The following is an 18,614-nucleotide window of genomic DNA, read 5'->3' on the forward strand; positions in this document are numbered from 1 at the left end:
CCCGGTGGTGGGTCTGCGAACCAATAATCACACCAGAAAGTCCTGTAGGATAGAACGGCCAAAGAAGCCATCCCTCCGGACTTGGCTGTCCAGGCAGTAGTGTCTTGCAAACGTGTGCAGCAAGGCCCACGTAGCTGCCTGACAGATGTCTTGTAAGGGCACTCCTTGGCCCAGGGCAGTTGTAGTCCGCGTGGCTCGGGTGGAATGAGCCCGCAATCCAACAGGGGGCTCCTTCTTAGCCAAGGAGTAACATGCCTGGATACACAAGATGATCCACCAGGAGATGGTCCTCTTGTGCACCGCTTTCCCTTTCTTAGCGCCCACGTAACCAACAAAGAGTTGGTCATCCACCCGGAACTGGCGTGTGCGATCCAAATAGAATGAGAGCGCACGTTTTGGGTCCAGACGGTGGAGCCGCTCTTCCTCTTTAGAGGGATGCGGTGGCGGGAAGAAGTTTGGCATAGTGATAGACTGCCCGATGTGGAAGGCTGTGACAACCTTGGGCAGGAAAGATGGCTTAGTACGCAACACAACCTTGTCCGGGTGGACAGAAAGGAAAGGAGGAGTACAAGAAAGGGCCTGGAGCTCACTCACTCTCCTGGCAGAGGTGATGGCAACCAGGAAAGCAGTCTTCAGAGTAAGAAGGCGGAGAGGACAGTTGTGAAGTGGCTCAAAGGGAGTGCACATCAGAAACGTAAGAACAAGGTTCAAGTCCCACTGAGGCATCACAAACGGAACAGGAGGAAACGTGTGTGTGATGCCCTTTAGAAAACGATTTACAATAGAGGACTTGAACAAATAAGGTTGATCAGACAGCCTTAGAAAGGCTGAAAGGGCAGAAAGGTAGCCCTTGATAGTGCCCAGAGCAGAGCCCTGCTGGGCAAGAGAAAGAAGGAAGAGAAGAACCTCAGAGAGAGGGGCAGCAAGAGGATCCACAGCCTTTGCTGTGCACCATGCCACAAATCTGTTCCACCTGCAGGCGTATACCGACTTTGTGGAGGGACGCCTGGCTGCCAGAATGACGTTACAGACTTCAGGAGGCAAGTAAAATAGCCTCAACTGTCGCCGCTCAATCTCCAAGCATGGAGGTGGCGACTGGATAGGTTCGGGTGGAGGACCGTCCCCTGCTGCTGCGACAGAAGGTCCTCCTGAAGAGGCAGACGAACCGGGGGATCGACTGACATACTGAGTAGCTCGGGATACCAGTACCTTCGTGCCCAGTCCGGAGCCACAAGGATGACTTGTGCCCGGTCGCGCTTGATCTTCTTCAGCACTCTGGGCAGAAGTGGTATAGGCGGAAAGGCGTACAATAGACCGCAACTCCACTCGCGACGAAAAGCGTCTCCGAGCGAGTGCCGCCTTGGAAATTCCAACGCGCAGAACTGATGACATTGCGCGTTCTCTTCGGTGGCGAATAGATCTAACCAAGGCTCTCCCCATCACTGAAAGAGGCCTTGCGCCACGTCCGAGTTCAGACGCCATTCGTGATCCATCATGCACAGACGGCTGAGCTCGTCCGCCCTGGCGTTCAGAGAACCTGCCAGGTGTTGAGCCACCAGGGTCACGCCCTGGCGTTCCAGCCACTGCCAGAGGCGCAGAGCCTCCTGGCAAAGGGACCTCGACCCCACCCCGCCCTGTTTGTTGCAGTACCACATGGCGGTGCTGTTGTCCGTGAACACCTGCACTACACTCCCCCGGACAGAGGGGAGGAATGCTTTCAGTGCTAGACGAATCGCCCGCAACTCCAAAAGGTTGATGTGGAGCCGGGCCTCCGCCGGAGACCAGAGGCCTCTGATCTCCGCCTCTCCCATGTGGCCTCCCCAGCCCTGGAGGGATGCATCCGTCACGACTACGTGCTCCGGTTGGGGAAGGGAGAGGGATCTGCCGCTGACCCAATCGCGGTCCGTGAGCCACCACTGCAGTTGTTTCGCAGTGCCCTCCGAGATCAGGACGTGGTCAGACAGGTTGCCCTGATGCTGGGCCCACAAACTTCAGGTCCCACTGCAGAGCCCTCATCCGCCACCTGGCGTGATGCACCAGTAGGATGCAGGAGGCCATCAGCCCCAGAAGCCGCAGCGTCAACCTGACCGAGACCTGGGATAAAGGCTGAAAGAGTGGAATTAGAGCCTGAATATCCCGGACCCGCTGTTCGGGAGGATAAACCTGAAACTGCGCTGAGTCCAGAACCGCTCCGATGAAGAGGAGCTTCTGAGAGGGGTACAGGTGTGACTTCGGCACATTGAGGGAGAACCCTAGCTGGTGCAGGAGGTCTGCCGTTGACTGGAGGTGGCTGACGACTGTTTGGGCGAGCCCGCCTTCAAACAACCAGTCGTCGAGGTAGGGGAAGACTGAAACCCCTAACCTGCGCAGATGAGCTGCGACCACCGCCATCACCTTTGTGAACACCCGTGGGGCGCTGGGAAGGCCGAAGGGGAGCACGGTAAACTGAAAGTGCTCGTGGCCAACCGTGAACCGCAGGTAGCGCCGGTGGGCCGGCAGGACGGGGATGTGGAAATAAGCGTCCTGCAAGTCCAACGCTACCATCCAGTCTCCTGGGTCCACGGCAGCTAAGACCTGAGCCAGTGTCAGCATTTTGAACTTCTCCTGCCGTTGACGTTCCTTAGGTCCAAGATAGGGCGTAGGCCCCCTTTGCCCTTCTTGGGTACCAGAAAGTAGTGGGAGTAACAACCACACCCTACTTCTGGCCCAGGAACGCGCTCGATGGCCCCCTTGGCCAAGAGGGCCATAACTTCCTCCTGCAGAAGTCGCAAATGATCCCCCGATACTCGGTGGTATTGCGGTGGCATGGCTGGAGGGGTCGTCTCGAAGGGGAGGGAGTAGCCCCTTCGGACGATTTGCAGCACCCACCTGTCCGACGTGACAGTGCGCCAGTGGAGGAGGTGATGGCTAACCCTGCCCCCCACTGGCATCACATGGGCCTGAAAGCACAGACTAGGAGGGTTTCGAGGCGGATGCTGCGGGGGAAGGTGTGGACTGACCTCGCCGTTGTCCCTGACCACCGCCACGGCGGTTTCCACGGCCGCCACCGCGTTGGATATTACCCAGCGGATCGTGGCTGGCAGCACGTGTGGGTACACCCCTTCCGTGGCCACGAAAGGAGTGAAAGGCAGCCGATTGCTGGCGTGGGGCCGAGAGGCCCAAGGACTTGGCCGTAGCCCTGGAGTACTTAAAGCCCTCAAGCGCATAGTCTGCCTTGTCGCCAAAAAGGCGACGGCCATCAAACGGCATGTCCATGAGTGTATTCTGGACATCAGCCGAGAAGTTGGCGGACCTCAACCAGGCGTGGCGACGAATCGCCACCGTCGTTGCCATCGCTCTGCCCAGAGAGTCGGTGGTATCCAGTCCACACCGGATCGAATAACGTGCCGCATCTAGGCCTTCCACAAGGGCTTGGCCGAGTTTAGCCCGTACCTCCAACGGGCATTCTGGCAGCACGTCCGCGACCGTATCCCACAGAGAGTGGGTGTAATGGCCCAAGAGGCATGCAGTGTTGGAAGACCGCAGTCCCAGACTCAGGGAAGAGAATACCTTCTTGCCGTATTGCTCGTACCTCTTGGATTCCCTGTCAGGCGGCGCTGACGGGAATGCGGTCTGGGAATTGGAGGCCTGGATCACCAGGCTCTCAGGGGTGGGGTGGGTGGACAGGAAACAAGGGTCGCCCGGTGCCGGGCGGTGGCGTCTGGCCACGTTCCTATCTACAGGCGAACCTGTAGCAGGCTTGGACCAAGTGCCCAAAAGAACGTCGGTCAAGGCCTCGTTAAACGGCAGCAGAGGCTCGGCCGAGCTTGACTGCGGTTTAAGGACCTCAGTGAGGAGGTTAGACCTCACGGCCGCGACGGGGAGCTCAAGGCCCAAGGCCTTGGCCGCCCTCATCAACACCACACTGTAGGTTGCCCCCTCCTCCGTAGCCACGGTAGGAGGTGAGACAAAGCCAGTGTCCGGCGAAGTGTCCAGACCACTGGCATCCCCAAGTTCACCTGTCCAGTCCTCCTGGGACTGACATTCACGTCTCAGACCCCTCCCAATCCTCCTCGTCACCCATCTCCTGGTACTCAGGGTTAGCAAATGATGGGGCCGGTTCATGGAAAGTGAACTCTCCGAACGGCGTCTGAAGCGGCGCCGCTCCGGCTCCGGAACCGGGTCGAGGGAGGTATCGGGGACGCCCGAGGACGGCACCGGGGGTGACACCTGAGGGGTCGGCGCCGGGGAGGTAGTCAAGTCCACCGGCGACGACCCGGATCCGGAACCGGATCAAGCAGGGCCCGAAGGCGCCGGGCCCGAAGGCGCTGGCGGCGTCGGGGCCGAAGCCCCAGACCCGCTAGGACCCCCAGACGGGACCACTGGGCCCGAAGGCGTCGTGGAGCCCGTCGGAGGAGAGAGGGACCTCATGGCCATGAGGAACCGCTCGATCTCCTCCGGCGTCACGTTAGGCCCAGGGACCGGATGGTGTAGAGCCGGACGCGGCGCCTGCGACTCAGACGGAGCAGCGTGGGCGGTGTCACCCGAACCCCTGGCCGCGTCGAGCGAGCGTCGGGGGGCGTCGGAAGAGCGATGACGTCTCTTCAACTTCTTGTGCTTACCCGACGACTTCGACCCAGAGGAGTGATGTCGACTCCCGGAGCTACGATGGCTCCGCTCCCGCGACTGGTCCCTCGACCTCCGTCCGGACCGGGACCTCTCACGGCGCGGGGCCGACTGTCGGAGTTCGAGCCACTTACGGACCGTTCCCTTCTAGCCTTCGAAGTCAGGGCCCGACAGTCGGAACAGGTCTTGTCGTCGTGATCGACGCCGAGGCAGTGGAGACACCGACGGTGAGGGTCGGTGACCGACATCAGCCGGTCGCAATCCTCACAGGGCTTAAAACCTGGCATCCCTACCGGCACCGTTCGGAGTCGAAGACTTCGAAAAAGGATGATCAAAAGATCAAAAAAGTTTAGTCAAAAAGTGACTAAGGTACCACTTTTTCCGGATCTGCGCTGCTGGCGCGGAAAAAAGAAGAACTGACGTCTGCACGTGGAGGCGGCGTCTAAGTACTCCGACGACGTCATCACGGCGCCCACGACGCCGACGATGGATGCGGAGCCGCAGACGACGCCTACCGACGCGCAAGGGTACTGCTACGTAAAAATTTCCGGATCCAGTCTGACGCCTGGGGATATTCTAAGGTAAGGAATCTATCACTAACGTGTCTCTTTCAGATAATATATATTGCTATGCTTTAAGATCACAAAATACACATAGATTTGCTTTTAATAAGACATGCTATAGATATTGTGTATTTATGATTTTTAGTATTACTAGCATTCCAAGGAATATCAGCTGAAATACAATCTTAATGCAGTTTTGCACCTATAGAACACTAATATTTCACCATAATCTTTATTATAACATCGTCTTGCCCATTAATTTATGGGCTTTTTATTAGTTTGAAGCAATGCAGTACAATATTCTTAAAAGAAATTCTATGCAGCGTAGATTCTTAAATATAGAAGCTGAAGCCTATTTACTGTTATGCTCAAGGATTAAGAATGAGCACGACTGAAACACTTATGCTATAGATACATTCTGTTCCTAGGTTTAATGGAAAACCCAGTGCTCAAAACAATATACAGATGTGGATGAAATAGAAAAAACAAAAATGCTTGGTCAGACAGCGACAAATCACAAGCTTTTAATTGTGCTAAACGATCTAGGCGACTATCATAAGAAATACTAACCATACAGCTCAGCAAACCCATTCATGGGTACACGGGATGTGCCAGTTACAAACTGTAGCAATCGGATCCTTTTCTCAGAGTCCATCAACAGAACAGCCTGCACGGGAAAATCACATATTAAACATCCACTCAAAGCTTTATTGCATAAAAGAGGCAGAGCTTCTGTTTGGGTTTGGAGATGATAGTGACTTACTTAAATGTGGAACTTTCTCACAATTTCTGCCTCCCACAAACACTGACATTGTCATCCTACTGAATTATAGTTAACTATGCATTTCTCTCTCTCATCTCGATTTGTTAAAATGTGCAAATATTTTCTACATATCAGATCATTTTTCTGACAGGGACAGAAAGTGAATTCCCTAAAATTACTGTTTTGTGAAGGATAAAGTTACCTTTATGTTAACTGCTACTCATAGTTCGTATATACTTTCCCATTAAGAGTTTGTGGGAATGCCAGTCGTGTAATGATGACTGGAGCAGAAACTGCTTCTGTATTTCTTTAATACACACCTTTCATATGCAGGCTCAGCACGTCAATGTGTATGCCATACACAGCACAGCCCTATTGGTGATTATGTGCACGTCCCCACTGGTCCCCTCAATTTTGTTTATGAGTGTATGTTTTAGCACAATATTTATTGCATTTATAAGCATATTCAATTCTAAAGACAGTACGAGGAGCAGAGATTTACACTTAAACTGTAAACAACCCCATGTGGTATACGGCAAAAAAATCCAGACACGAGTTCATCATATAACAGTTTTCTGAATACTTATGGTTTTTCCCTATTTTCTGGTACATTCTCGTCCCTCATAAGTTAAGATTTCAATGTCCATGCACTAATCCAGTCCGCTCCCTCCAGCCGTCTGAGTCTGTCGTCAATGAATTACACCAATTCAATGTGATGTCTCTACGTGCAAGCATCATGACAATAACAGAGTTTCCTAGGTCTCGTCAAAACCGTCTAACTCCATGAAGCGAAGAAAGTCAAAATTTGTGTCTAGGCACTTTTGGGGTTAAAGTACTGATTTAGCTCAATATGTACCAAAAAGATTGCATGATGTCTCGTTCCCTGATGTAAAAGTGGGCTGTGACCCTGTCTGAGTGGAACTATTCATCCTAGACCGTACCAGGAAGAATTTCTCTCAGTGAAAAAAAACATGGTCATACGCTCCATCATGTTCTTGTGCTGGGACAGGTCTAATCTGGTTTCACAATACACTGACAGACAGGTCCCTGCAGTGTGCCCCCCAAATGTGTTCTGAAGAATCGTGGTGACCCAGAGATCCAAACAAGGCAGGCGCAAAGGCAACCCATTAGTAGGTTCAGAGCATGGCATGGGCGTAACATCCTAAGACAGGATGCTTATAACTTTAAAAGCCTCTGGAACCACCAAGCTATAGCCATTCTTTAGAACAAAAATTAGTTCATTGCTTGGCTCACTGCCATAACCATCTTAGGAGGAGGGAAGGCCTTCGCCCAGCAGGAGTGTAAAATTGCTCTTATTGACTAAATGCTTCTGGAGGAAGGATGTTGGGTACTTCAATGAGAACTTAAGTTTGAAGGGGCTCTCCAAAACCTTCCAGATATACACTTTGGTCTAGGTATGTGCATACTTTCTTTTTTTTCGCGAAACTTTTTTATTGAATTTTGACATTAGTACAACTTAGGTGATACGAAATAGTGAGCCGTGTTGGGCGCCACAGTCAACATACAAGGTTCAGTAATATCATATAGTATTGTTACAGCTCACATTTGGAGTTATGCACAAAGCGGTCAGGCATGTGACTGATAGATATATTTGCGGCCCGTACTAGAGGGCAGGTGAGGAGTGAGAGACAGGAAAATTAGGAGAATAGGAAGGCAGAAAGATCTCATCATTGTGCACATATTGGGTGCCTTCCAGGTCATAGATGCTGGCGAGTGTCTGTTGCCGCACATACTTGCAGTGCCATGGGACAGTCCCATGAAACCAGTGGGAGCACTGGTGCTCAGCTGCAAATGAGTACCAATAACAGATTCATTGTTAACGACAGAAACTAGGAACTGTGCATGCGAAAAAGAAAAGGGGTAAAAGAAATAAAAAGGAGGAGTGCACAGTGTAAACAGCAAACAGTTAACATTTAGCCCGTGGCCCCCCTCTTTGTGTATATGTACACTGCATGGTTCATAGCTCACATGCTCAACAGCGATCGACTGTTACCCCAAACCTAGAGTGTGTGCAGTCTGAGTTCCACAGGTAGTGTGTGCCCATCGGTAGAAGATTGATGTGGCGCACACCCTGCTGTTGCTCACGGTGCTAAGCACTGCCCAAGGCTGGCGTGTCAGAGATGTCCGCGGTCAGCGTGCCCAGGCTGTGTTGTAGTGCGAGGTAGATTGTATCCCAGTGTATGGCAATAGGGACCTAAACGTAGACCCAGCATCTCCTCGCGCTTAATAGCAAAGCTCTCCACTTTGGCCCACGCAAGCATAGAATAGCACCAAGCTTGTGTGTGTGGGGGGTCTGGTGCTTTCCATCTTTTACTAATCAGTCGCTTGGCCACTATCCGCCTCAGATCTATAAATCTAGATGTAACCTTCGTACTAGGGGTTCTGCGGAATTTGTGTAGTAAATATGTGGGTCAAGTGAAGGGCAGCTCCCTGTCAGTACTTTCGTGTAGCAGACTGGCTACATCCCTCCATTATTCACCCACCCTGGGGCAGGCTCAAAACATGTGTAGTAGATCGGCCCCTACATCTTCGCACCGCAGGCACGCTGCATCTCCGCGGTTAAAGTATGGATTGATTTTCGCAGGCGTGAGGCACACACTGTGGATAATGTAAAGCTGTATCTGACAGAAGCGCATGTTCCTAGGGATGCTTGTGGGGCTCTTAAGCACTCCAGCCCATTCCCTATCTGTGAGTTGGCTATTCAGGTCCTCTTCCCACTTGAGGCGTAGAGGGGCGAGGCGGAGTGCTGCGTGAGTTCGGACTGAGGCCGCAAACCAGCGCGTCAAATGCCTGCCAAGTCCCATAATATGTAGATATTATATGGTGAGGTGCGTTCACAGTTCTGTTGTGATATCTCCCCATTTTGTGGTGAGTGAGGCCACCAGTGCACAGTGAGTAAGGAACTGCCCAGGCAGTAGCCTTTCCTCTTCCACCAGGGTTGCATAGGGTGTGAGTGTCCCGTCATGGTATTGGTCCCCCACTTTGCGGATGCCGTTGTCATGCCATTCACGAAGTATGGGTGCCGTCAGTAAAGAGTGTCCGCTGGGGGTGCCCTCTAGGGGTAGCACCAGGCCCGGTTCTAGAGGGTGGGCCGGGTGGGCCAGGCCCACCCAAACATGAGCCTGGCCCACCCAAACATGAACCTTGGCCCTGGCAGTGACATCAGCAAGGCCAACAGAAAGTGGCCACTGCATTTTAAAACGTTCTCTGAACGTTATTTTCTTTCTTTCTTGAGGAGGTGCCTGATTGGGCATGGGCTCGCTCCCCCAACCACTTATCTGCACCTCCTATTAGAAAGGTGGGCTGTGTCCCCGCCCACTCGTGCACGTACAATAGGGGCAATGCAAAGGTGAGAAATCCTTTTGTTGGCACTGGATTTGTGTACAGTCCTGCTGAGTGGATATTTCATTCTTTTCAGCGCTGGTGAAGAGGAGTTTGTTTATGCGGGTTCATTTTCCTGACCCCTTGAACTCCTTATCAGATCGGACTCTGACAGAGTTTGTAAGGAGCAGGTAAGAGAATGTGTGGCTATTGCATTTTTTTTCCCTCTGTGAGCAAGATATACTTTGTGTGCTGTGTATATTTTATTTAAATAGTTTGTTTAAATCGTTAGTATCCTTCTCATGACTTGTTCTGCCAAGAAGGCACGACAACTATTAAAATGTCCAGATAACTCTGGGGATTAATGATCCTGCTGGACAGCAATCTTTTGTCTGTTTGTAGTTTTTAAATGCAGAAAAACTGTAGTTAACGTGGATAGCTCAGTGGGTTACTGCCTTTGTCACGGAGATCCTTTGATTACTTGCAGTTCAGAAGTTACAATCCTAACATAGGACAGTGACCTATGGACTGTCATCAAACACCTGCATTCAAACCAGAATGGTATGATTAGATTTTTTTGTTTTGCTAGTTAGTTCACATTTTCCCAGTCTTTGATAATTCTAATGTTGCAATAAAGAGTTTGTTTGGGCATTATTCATTGTAATCAGTAAAGCCAACCCCCAACCACTGGGGTATGCTTTAAATCCTGGGTTTGTGCTTCTCCAGACCTAACCCTCTTAAAACATATTGCCCAGCAGTATGGATGACATGTGATTCCTACACCTGGTAATCCTCATTAGCTTATGTGACATTCCCTATAGGCTGATTTACATATGATTCATTGTCTCAGCATAATGTGAGCGTGATGTAAAGTACTGTGACACCCTACACTACCCGTAGCTCTAGACAACAAATAAAATGCATATGAGAGAGGGGTTACGAAGAGATGATGGGCACTGCTGGAGGGTGGCTATGAGAGAATCGGAGGGGGACATCATGGGGGGAGGGGCTATGGAGCGCTTAGGTGCACTTGTGGAGGCAGTGGTTAATTTGTAAAATAAAAAGTGCCGGGGCTCTCCTCAGGAGGCAGTGCTAACAGGAGAAATAGGCTGGTGCAAACTGCCTCCTGACGAGAGCCCCATCACTTATCATTCTGGAGAGGACTGGGCCTAGTGGCTAGAGCTGCCGATTTCGGAGCTGGGAAACTGGGTTCGAGTCTTGGCTTGGCTCAAAATCCTGTGATTATGGGGAAAATTGCCTGTCTTCCAAATGAGTAGGTTCTTATTTGGTGCTATAAGCACCGGTGCTGAGGATTAGGTGCCGGTGCTGAGCACCGGAAAGCCCCTGCTCAAATTAGGCACTGTGTGGAGGGTGGCAATGAGGGAATCTGAGGAGGAGGTCATGGGGTGGAGCTACGGAGAGATGTGTGGACTGGTGGAGGTTGTTTGTGACGGAGTCTGAACAGGTCATGGGGGAGGGGCTATGGAGCTATGAGGGGCACTGGTGGAGGGTGGCAGTGAGGAAATGCGAGGAGGAGGTCATGTGGGGGAGGGGCTTTGGAGCGATGAGGTGCCCTGGTGGAGGGTGGTAGGGAGGGAGTATGAGGGGGAGGTCATGGGGAGGAGCTCTGGAGAGATGAGGGGCACTGGTGGAGGGTGGTAGGGAGGGAGTATGAGGGGGAGGTCATGGGGAGGAGCTACAGAGAGATGAGGGGCACTGGTGGAGGGTGGTAGGGTGGGAGTATGAGGGGATTTCATGGGGAGGAGCTACGGAGAGATGAGGGGCACTGGGGGAGGGTGGTAGGGAGGGAGTCTGAGGAGGAGGGGCTATGGAGCGGTGAGGGGCACTGGTGGAGGGTGGTAGGGAGGGAGTCTGAGGAGGAGGTCATGAGGGGAAGACGCTACGGAGAGATCAAGGGCAGTGTTGGAGGATGGCAATGAGGGAATCCGAGGAGGAGGTCATGAGGGGGAGGTGCTTTGGAGCGATGAGGGGCACTGGTGTCAAGGCTTTCGTTTAGTAATAGGGACTTCCTTAATCTTGAACGCTTTATAATATGCTTAGCATTCAAGTACTTGTGTTGAAGCCTGACCTACTGGAATTCGAGGGTTGCAGTTAGGTCCAAACCTTGGTCTTACTTTCAAATTACTCTCCACATGCTCTGTGTACACACAGCAGCAATCCGTTGTATCATGCTGCCTGTTTGCAAGTACATATGATGTAATCAGGGCTTGTAGGCTACCTCCAGAAGCGACAAATTGGGCCCGCAGTGGCCCACCCGAATGCGCAGTTGGCCCACCCAAATAAAAATTCCTGGAGCCGGGCCTGGGTAGCACTGGTGCGTAGGGGGTAATGCTGCGTGTCAGAAACAAGCTTCTGCGGAAACACCTGTAGGCTACCACAAGTAGTAGGGGCTCTGCCTCAGGGAGAAACAATTGAACTATGTGTTCCAGGGGGCAAGGCGGCTGTGTAGTTGCTGTATCTGCACAGTTGCGATTGGAGAGCCACCAAGCTATCCACTGCAACTGAAAAGCTAGGTAGCAATGTTCGAGGCAGGGGGCTGCCAGTCCGCCCTGGTCTTTGGGTAGGTACAGCTTTTTCAGTGCCACCCTGTGTCTATCATTACCCCAGATAAAATCTCTGAGATGTCTCTCAAAGGCAGTGAAAAAGTTAGTAAAATAGTATAGGAGCCACGGGAGGACCACCATTTTGGCGAGTGCTATCCTGCCTGTCACGGCTAATAGCAATGTGCTCCAAAAGCGCATCTGTGATTTTATGGATGTCACTGCTTTACTGAGGTTCCTATCGTATAAATCTTGCGCTTGGCAGTAAATTTGTAGTCCCAGATAACGAAATGTATTGGGCGTCCAGCGCACCAGGGTGCCCCTCTTTGAAGGGGTAGAGACAAGATTTACCTACGTTTACTTTCATCCCGGAAAGTGCAGCAAGGTCCTCCAGCAGCCGATTTAGCTGTGCTGGAACGCAATCAATGTCCCTTAAGTAAATGAGGAGGTCGTCCACATAGAGCGACACGTGATGGGTAGCATCCCCTAGGGGCACCCCATCCGCCAGTTGGGTGCGCAATGCATCCGCCAATGGCTCCATTGAGAGCGCAAACAGGAGCGGGGACAGGGGGCACCCCTGGCAAGGGCCTCTCTGTACGAGGAGGGAATCCAAGATGTAGGGGCATACCATGCCTCTCACAGTGGGGTCAGTGTAAAGAAGGAGCACTAGGTGAATGAACACTGGGCCTAGGTCGAATTTTGCGAGCACCGCAAACAAGTAAGGCCACTCCAGGGAGTCAAACTCCTTCTCTAGGTCCAACACCAGGCAGCCTGCTCTTGGCCACTCCTGTACTGCATAGGTGGCTACTCGAAAGAAGCGGCGCAGATTGAGGGAAGTGCTGCGCACTGGCACAAATCCATTTTGGTCTGTGTGGACCAATCCTGGGACTTCCTGCGCTAGCCTGTGAGCCAGTACCTTTGCGAGGACTTTATAGTCTGCATTGAGTAGCGCCAAGAGACAATAGGAACCCATCTCCTCCGGATCTCTGCCTGGCTTTAATAAGGAAATCAGAGGCGCCACGCACATCGAGGGAGGGAGGCCCTGCGCCTCTAGGGCCGCAGCGAATACCGTATCGAGGCGCTGCACCAGTGAGACCCGGTATGCTTTATATTATTCGGATGGCAACCCGTCTGGTCCCGGGGCTCTTCCCGACGCTAGGGATTGAATGGCCGCGCCAATTTCCTCTTGCGATATCTGCTCATTGAGCATTTCGCGATGCTCCTCTGTTACTGTGGGTAGCTGTAAGGGGTCAAGGAATCAGACAAGATCCCCTTCAGTGCAACGACAATGGGACTGGTAAAGGCGGGCATAATGCTGCGTCAGGGCCTCATGTATATCTTGTTGCGTGGTTAGCAACTGACCGGTGGGAGAGCGGAGAGTCCTCGGAAGCTTGTTTCCGGTCCATGGAAGGCATGGCTTGGCAGTTCGGGCTGGACTGTTCCCATGAGGCACATGGTCACACTGATTTGCATATAGCCATGTCTGAACTGGGGTGGCAGAGTGGGCTAAAGAACGGTGATGGATCAAACCCAGATCTTTTGACTGGGTGTGAGTGTTTGATTGGTCAGATGCTCCGTCCATCACCACCCCCTTTTGTACCGCTTTGGCCGCCATAAGTGTGGCAGGGTATGCTCAGACGTGAGTCCCTTGCTCACTTTGCCACTGGATTCAAGCAAGCCGGGCTGAAGACGGCTGGAATGCCAGAAACCGGTCCTCGGAAGCTTGTTTCCGGTCCAGGGAAGGCATGGCTTGGCAGTTCGGGCTGGACTGTTCCCATGAGGCACAGGGTCAGACTGATTTGCATATAGCCATGTCTGAACTGGAGTGGCAGAGTGGGCTAAAGAATGGTGATGGATCAAACCCAGATCTTTTGACTGGGTGTGAGTGTTTGATTGGTTCAGATGCTCCGTCTATCACCACCCCCTTTTGTACCTATAGAGGCGCAGGCGTGTTCTTGTCGGATCAACCAGGCTAATAGCCTGCCCGCCCTATCCACCGCTGTGTGGGTACAGGTTGTGTGAGCAGTGTAATTGTGGCAGCGGAGTTGCTCCATGTAGTCTGCGTCTTCAGAACGGAGCGCTTCCAGGCACCGCAAGTCGCGACCCACTCCTTCACCTGTATTTTTATACCATATCAGCTGGGTTTTTATCTGTGTAAGGGAATCAGACAATTGTTTACGTATGTTCCCCTATACAATGGCCCCTGATCGCCACCTTAAACGCCTCCCATTCGATGACCACGTCACTGGCTGTATCCTCGTTCAACTCAATGTATTACAAAATCGATGTCCCCAGCGATGCCCTGAAAGCAGAGTCTTCCAGGGCCTGTGGCTGCAGGCGCCACATGGGGACCGGGGGACGGTGAGGCTCCCAGCGCAACTGCAACAGCAAGGGATTATGATCGGAGTGGGTCGGCCCTAGATACTCTGCAGTCTGAATCCGCGGGAGCAGCACCGGCGAGGTCACCAACCGATCGAGGTGCATGTGAAGTCTGTGTACTGCTGAGTTATGAGAATATATGCGGGCAGTGGGGTTTAAAATCCACCACACATAATGTAGAGCCCAGTGTGTCAGCCAACCAGAGAGGGCCTGCGCGTTGGATGCAGAGCGGGTTCTGTTCAGGGGCGGGAACGATCTATCTAGGTCCATATTTTAAAACCTAGTTGAACCCCCTTCCCCCCCCCCCCGAAGCCAGGGAATCCCGCTCCATCAGGCCGCTACCGCAGATATGGTAGCATCGCTATTCCGCCTTACGGTGTTGCAAGTATGAAAAGATAGAATAGCGTCGTACAGGTGTGTGCATGCCCGATATGTTCAACGTGACCACTTGTACCTGTGTCATGTCTGATTAGTGTGTCGAACTAGGTAGGGAGGGGTGCGCCATTGAGCCACGGATCTGTGTCGTGTGGAGGAGGTTCGGGCCAATCTTAAAAAACCAAACATAAGGCAGTAAATTAAACTTTGTTAACATATAGGGCGAACGCCCGAGTGGGGCTTGTCTAAACTATATCCAGCCCAACAACGGCCATAGCAACGTCAGTTTAGAGACTGATGCAGGGGTGGGATGTGTGCCTGAATGGGAGCAATGCGCATCCCTCTGTAATGTGGATCTGTCACCTGTGTCCTGACCCATGTGCAGATGCTTATCTATGTTGTTTGCGCGCCCTTGCGGGCATAGCCATTGTGCGCACCCTCCATGACGCAGAGCAGTCACCCGTGTCCCTACCCGCGCGCTTATGCACATCGTACGAGTTACTTACCTTTGGTAACAATGTATCTGGTGGAGACGATTCTAGCCGCAGATTCCTTAATGTAGAATTATCCTCAGGCGTGAGACTGGATACGGAAATGTTTTGCTCAGCATCCCTGCGTGACGGCCGGGAGGACGGCATCACGCGACTCCGCCCAGGCGTTGTCTGCGTACGTGACATCAGCGAGGTCACATAAGCCCCACCCCAGGTCACCTACATCAGTTTTCTTCGGAGAACTTTTCTGCGCCACAAAGTTGAGCCATCAGACAAAACTGTGGGATTATGGGAACAGTGCGCGAAAAAGCAGAAAAAGTGGAAAAAGAATGGTGACGAACAACACCATAAGGAGCAGTACCAACACTGCAGTAGCCAAAGGCAAGGAAAGAAAAAGAACAGCGTACAGCCCTGAAACAGCCACCTTGCCAGGATGTAGACAGCCCCCTCTGGAGACAAGGAACACATGCAAAATTGTCACGACAACATACAGCAGGACTACAACCAGGAACAACGAAGTGGAAACTGGTCTCAAGACAAAATGGAACGACAAATCTCCAGGGGAACCCCAGCACAGAGTGCGACAACCCCCCTTCCTCTCCCCCCCCCCCCCCAAGGAAGAAGGGGAAGGGCACGGTGAGATGACCCCAACCCAGAAGGCAGCAAAGGGACCAGAACCCTCAGTAACCAAGGGTAGAGGGAGGGGAGGGAGAAAGTGAAGACAAGCCCCTAATCTAGACCAGAGCAGAGGGGCACAGGTGAACATATAACTCCATCCTCCAAAGAGTCAAGAGGAGGAAGGAACAAGAACAAAACAAAACTTCGTGTCAAAAGAGCGAAAGAATGAACTCACAGAAGATACAGCCACCCACCGTGAGGCGAGTGCAGAAGATCAAGCCAATGGCCCTCGCAGAACGGGGAGGAAGGGCGGGACGTGAAGGAATCTGCGGCTACAATCGTCTCTACCGGATACATAGTTACCGAAGGTAAGTAACTCGTACATCTGATAGAGACTACTAGCCGCAGATTCCTTAACGTAGAATAGATACCCTAGCCATACCCACGGGGAGGAGGGTCTGCAAAAGGGCCCCACTGCCCTGGACATAACAGAGGACCCCACAGGGGACCAGGCCAACGGACAAGGCGAGGAGCCTCATCCCCACAGGCAAGGTGAAACCCCCATAGCCGAACACCACCGATCCCACGGGGGTGGGGGAAGAAGAAACGGAGAAAAGAGGAAGCACATTTCACTTAACAGATGAAACAAGGCAAGGAAAGGGGAAGCCAAAGCACCCCACGTCCTTACAGGACAACATGACCGCTAGCAAAGGCAAGGAAGAGGAAGAAGAGCAACCCAGAGGCTCCAAGAAGACAGGGAGGAAGAAGAAAGAACAGCCCGGGTTACCCAGGAAGCCTGGTAGGTTGCGTCCCAAAAAGAGGAGGAACACAAGCGTTTGCATTGCAATAGGTCTCACATTTATGCGAGTTTGAGCTATTGACATTCCAAATAACAATGCCTTTTATTTTTGTTTTCATTTTTAAAACATAATTAAAAGGCATTGTCATTTGCAATGCCAATAGCTTAAACTTGCATAACTGCGAGACCTATTGCATTGCAAATGCTTGTTTAAAGAAAGTAAGTGCACGCTATAAAGTATGGAAGCGTATGTATAAGCAGGAAGCGCTGAGGGAGTGAAATCGTATGTAAGATAGTGGCAAATTAGTTGGGGAAGGGAACAACGTTTGTAAGTGGGCGCCATGCTGAAAGCTAAAAGCAAGGCGCCTGGGCATGTTGAAGTTTATATAGGTGGGTCAGACGGGGTTTGGGGGCTGTGACATGGGAGAGGATGAATATAAAGCAGGTGACCTGCTGCAACATAAAGCGCGGCACCCATGTTATTAATATGAAAGAGTCTCCCAATTTTTTTTAAGTGATTGTTTGGAAAGCAAAGTATTAGCCATTATTCAACTGCAACATTACGATTTAAATTGGTAAGTGGGCAAGAGAATCCGTCCACAACAGCTGAACTCAAAATGCAAGATGGATTAGGAAAAACCTCATCGCTTTGATCTGATCTTGCTATAACGTAAGAACACATAAACAAAGTTATTAAAAGTGACCTGCCTTGCAACTTCAGAGCGAATCTGTCCGTGCCTGTTTAGGAGGTACGTTGGCAAGGCATCTCTGTCAGAGTTGCTCTCTGCTGGAGAGCTGTGCTACTGCCGTGCACCAAAAGGCCGCCTCGTGTGAATAAATAACAAGCACTCATATGTAAATGTTGTTAAATGGTATATATGTATACTGTTGTGGAGATGGGCTTTGTCGAATGCTAGATAAAAGCATTCTATGACATGTTGTCGTGGAAAGTGCTACATTTACTCCATATTCAAGTTTAGGAATGATGGCGGTGTGTTTGATGAAGTCTGTCTGAGCTCACCTTAAATCAGCTCGGGGGCGTTTGATGAGTGGTGTGTGTGTTAAGTGCAGTGAATATCTGGGGCTGGGGGTTTGTATGTAATGGTAATTAGTGTGTGTATGGCACATGTGGTAAACTTGCTGAAGGTGAGGGATGTTCTAAGGGTGAGTATAGTTTGTTGCGGAAAGGGGGCGCAGTGGATCCTTGTTCAGTAATCATGCCACCCTTCCCCTCTAAGAAACCCTGACAGATGAGTCCAAAGCAATGAAAAGATGGACTGTCATTCAAACATTAAATGGAATGTTAAAGTTGTTCCCTTTGCCAATGGGCTTCTGGAGTATGCTGCAAATCGCTCACATTTTTCAACTGCTCCTTTGCGTGATTCTGAAGTTTTAAAATGATTCCCACATTCCAGAGCATTTAATATTGATATCGGCGGTTCGTGCAATTAACTTCCGATACGTTTTCACGAGCGGATATCTACTTTTTAGACAAGGAATCATTCACTCCACCGTCCACTTGTAAATTATTAAAGATTTGATTTGCGGCTGCTAAATGACAGAACCGTAAACAACATATTTCCATAATTAACAGCGATACAAATTGCTGGAGGGAGAATATATATTTTTATGCATGAATGTTTGCCCATAAGCACTGTGAGAAAAGGCACCTGTCAGTCGCTTGAGCCTTTTGTGGGCACCATTGTTGGTGATTAGGAGGTGTGCCACGCTGCTTAAAAAAAGTTTTATTAATGAGAACCAGCATTGGCAGAACAACCATTGGTCGCGCAGCTCACTGAGAACATCAAAGGGATGCCGCGAAAGTGAAAGCAGGTGCTTAAAGAGCATGACGAAGAATGGCGCCTCTGCTCCTAAGCGCGAGCCCGCTCACATGCACTGAAGCTCTAGCGCGGCCATGGTAGCATTTTTTGAGCCCTCACTAAAAGTCTCGCCTGACCAGGGCATGTGCTGGGCCAGGCGAGACCCATCAAGAACCTTCCCAATCCCCAGGCAAGCGAACATGAGGGTGAAGAAGGCCCGGACACACCACAAAAAGAGGTACGCACATATGACCCAAAGGGAGCAGACCAGAGACACGACGCAAGGCCGCAACCAGCA

The 18,614-nt window shown here is 51.4% G+C and overlaps 1 protein-coding gene across 4 annotated transcripts in view; it reads right to left on the reverse strand.

The window, feature by feature from the left end:
- The window catches only part of NEDD4 (NEDD4 E3 ubiquitin protein ligase), a 2,078,892-nt gene that overhangs the window by 125,046 nt on the left and 1,935,232 nt on the right, over positions 1-18,614 (reverse strand). For all 4 annotated transcript variants that reach the window (XM_078684873.1, XM_078684874.1, XM_078684872.1 and 1 more), the window contains one exon: positions 5,739-5,835. In XM_078684873.1, the coding sequence (XP_078540999.1) occupies positions 5,739-5,835 (97 nt within the window). The remainder of the gene's footprint in view (positions 1-5,738; positions 5,836-18,614) is intronic.

The sequence above is a fragment of the Lissotriton helveticus genome, chromosome 3_2 (genome assembly GCF_964261635.1).
Source record: "Lissotriton helveticus chromosome 3_2, aLisHel1.1, whole genome shotgun sequence".
Classification (NCBI taxonomy): domain Eukaryota; kingdom Metazoa; phylum Chordata; class Amphibia; order Caudata; family Salamandridae; genus Lissotriton; species Lissotriton helveticus.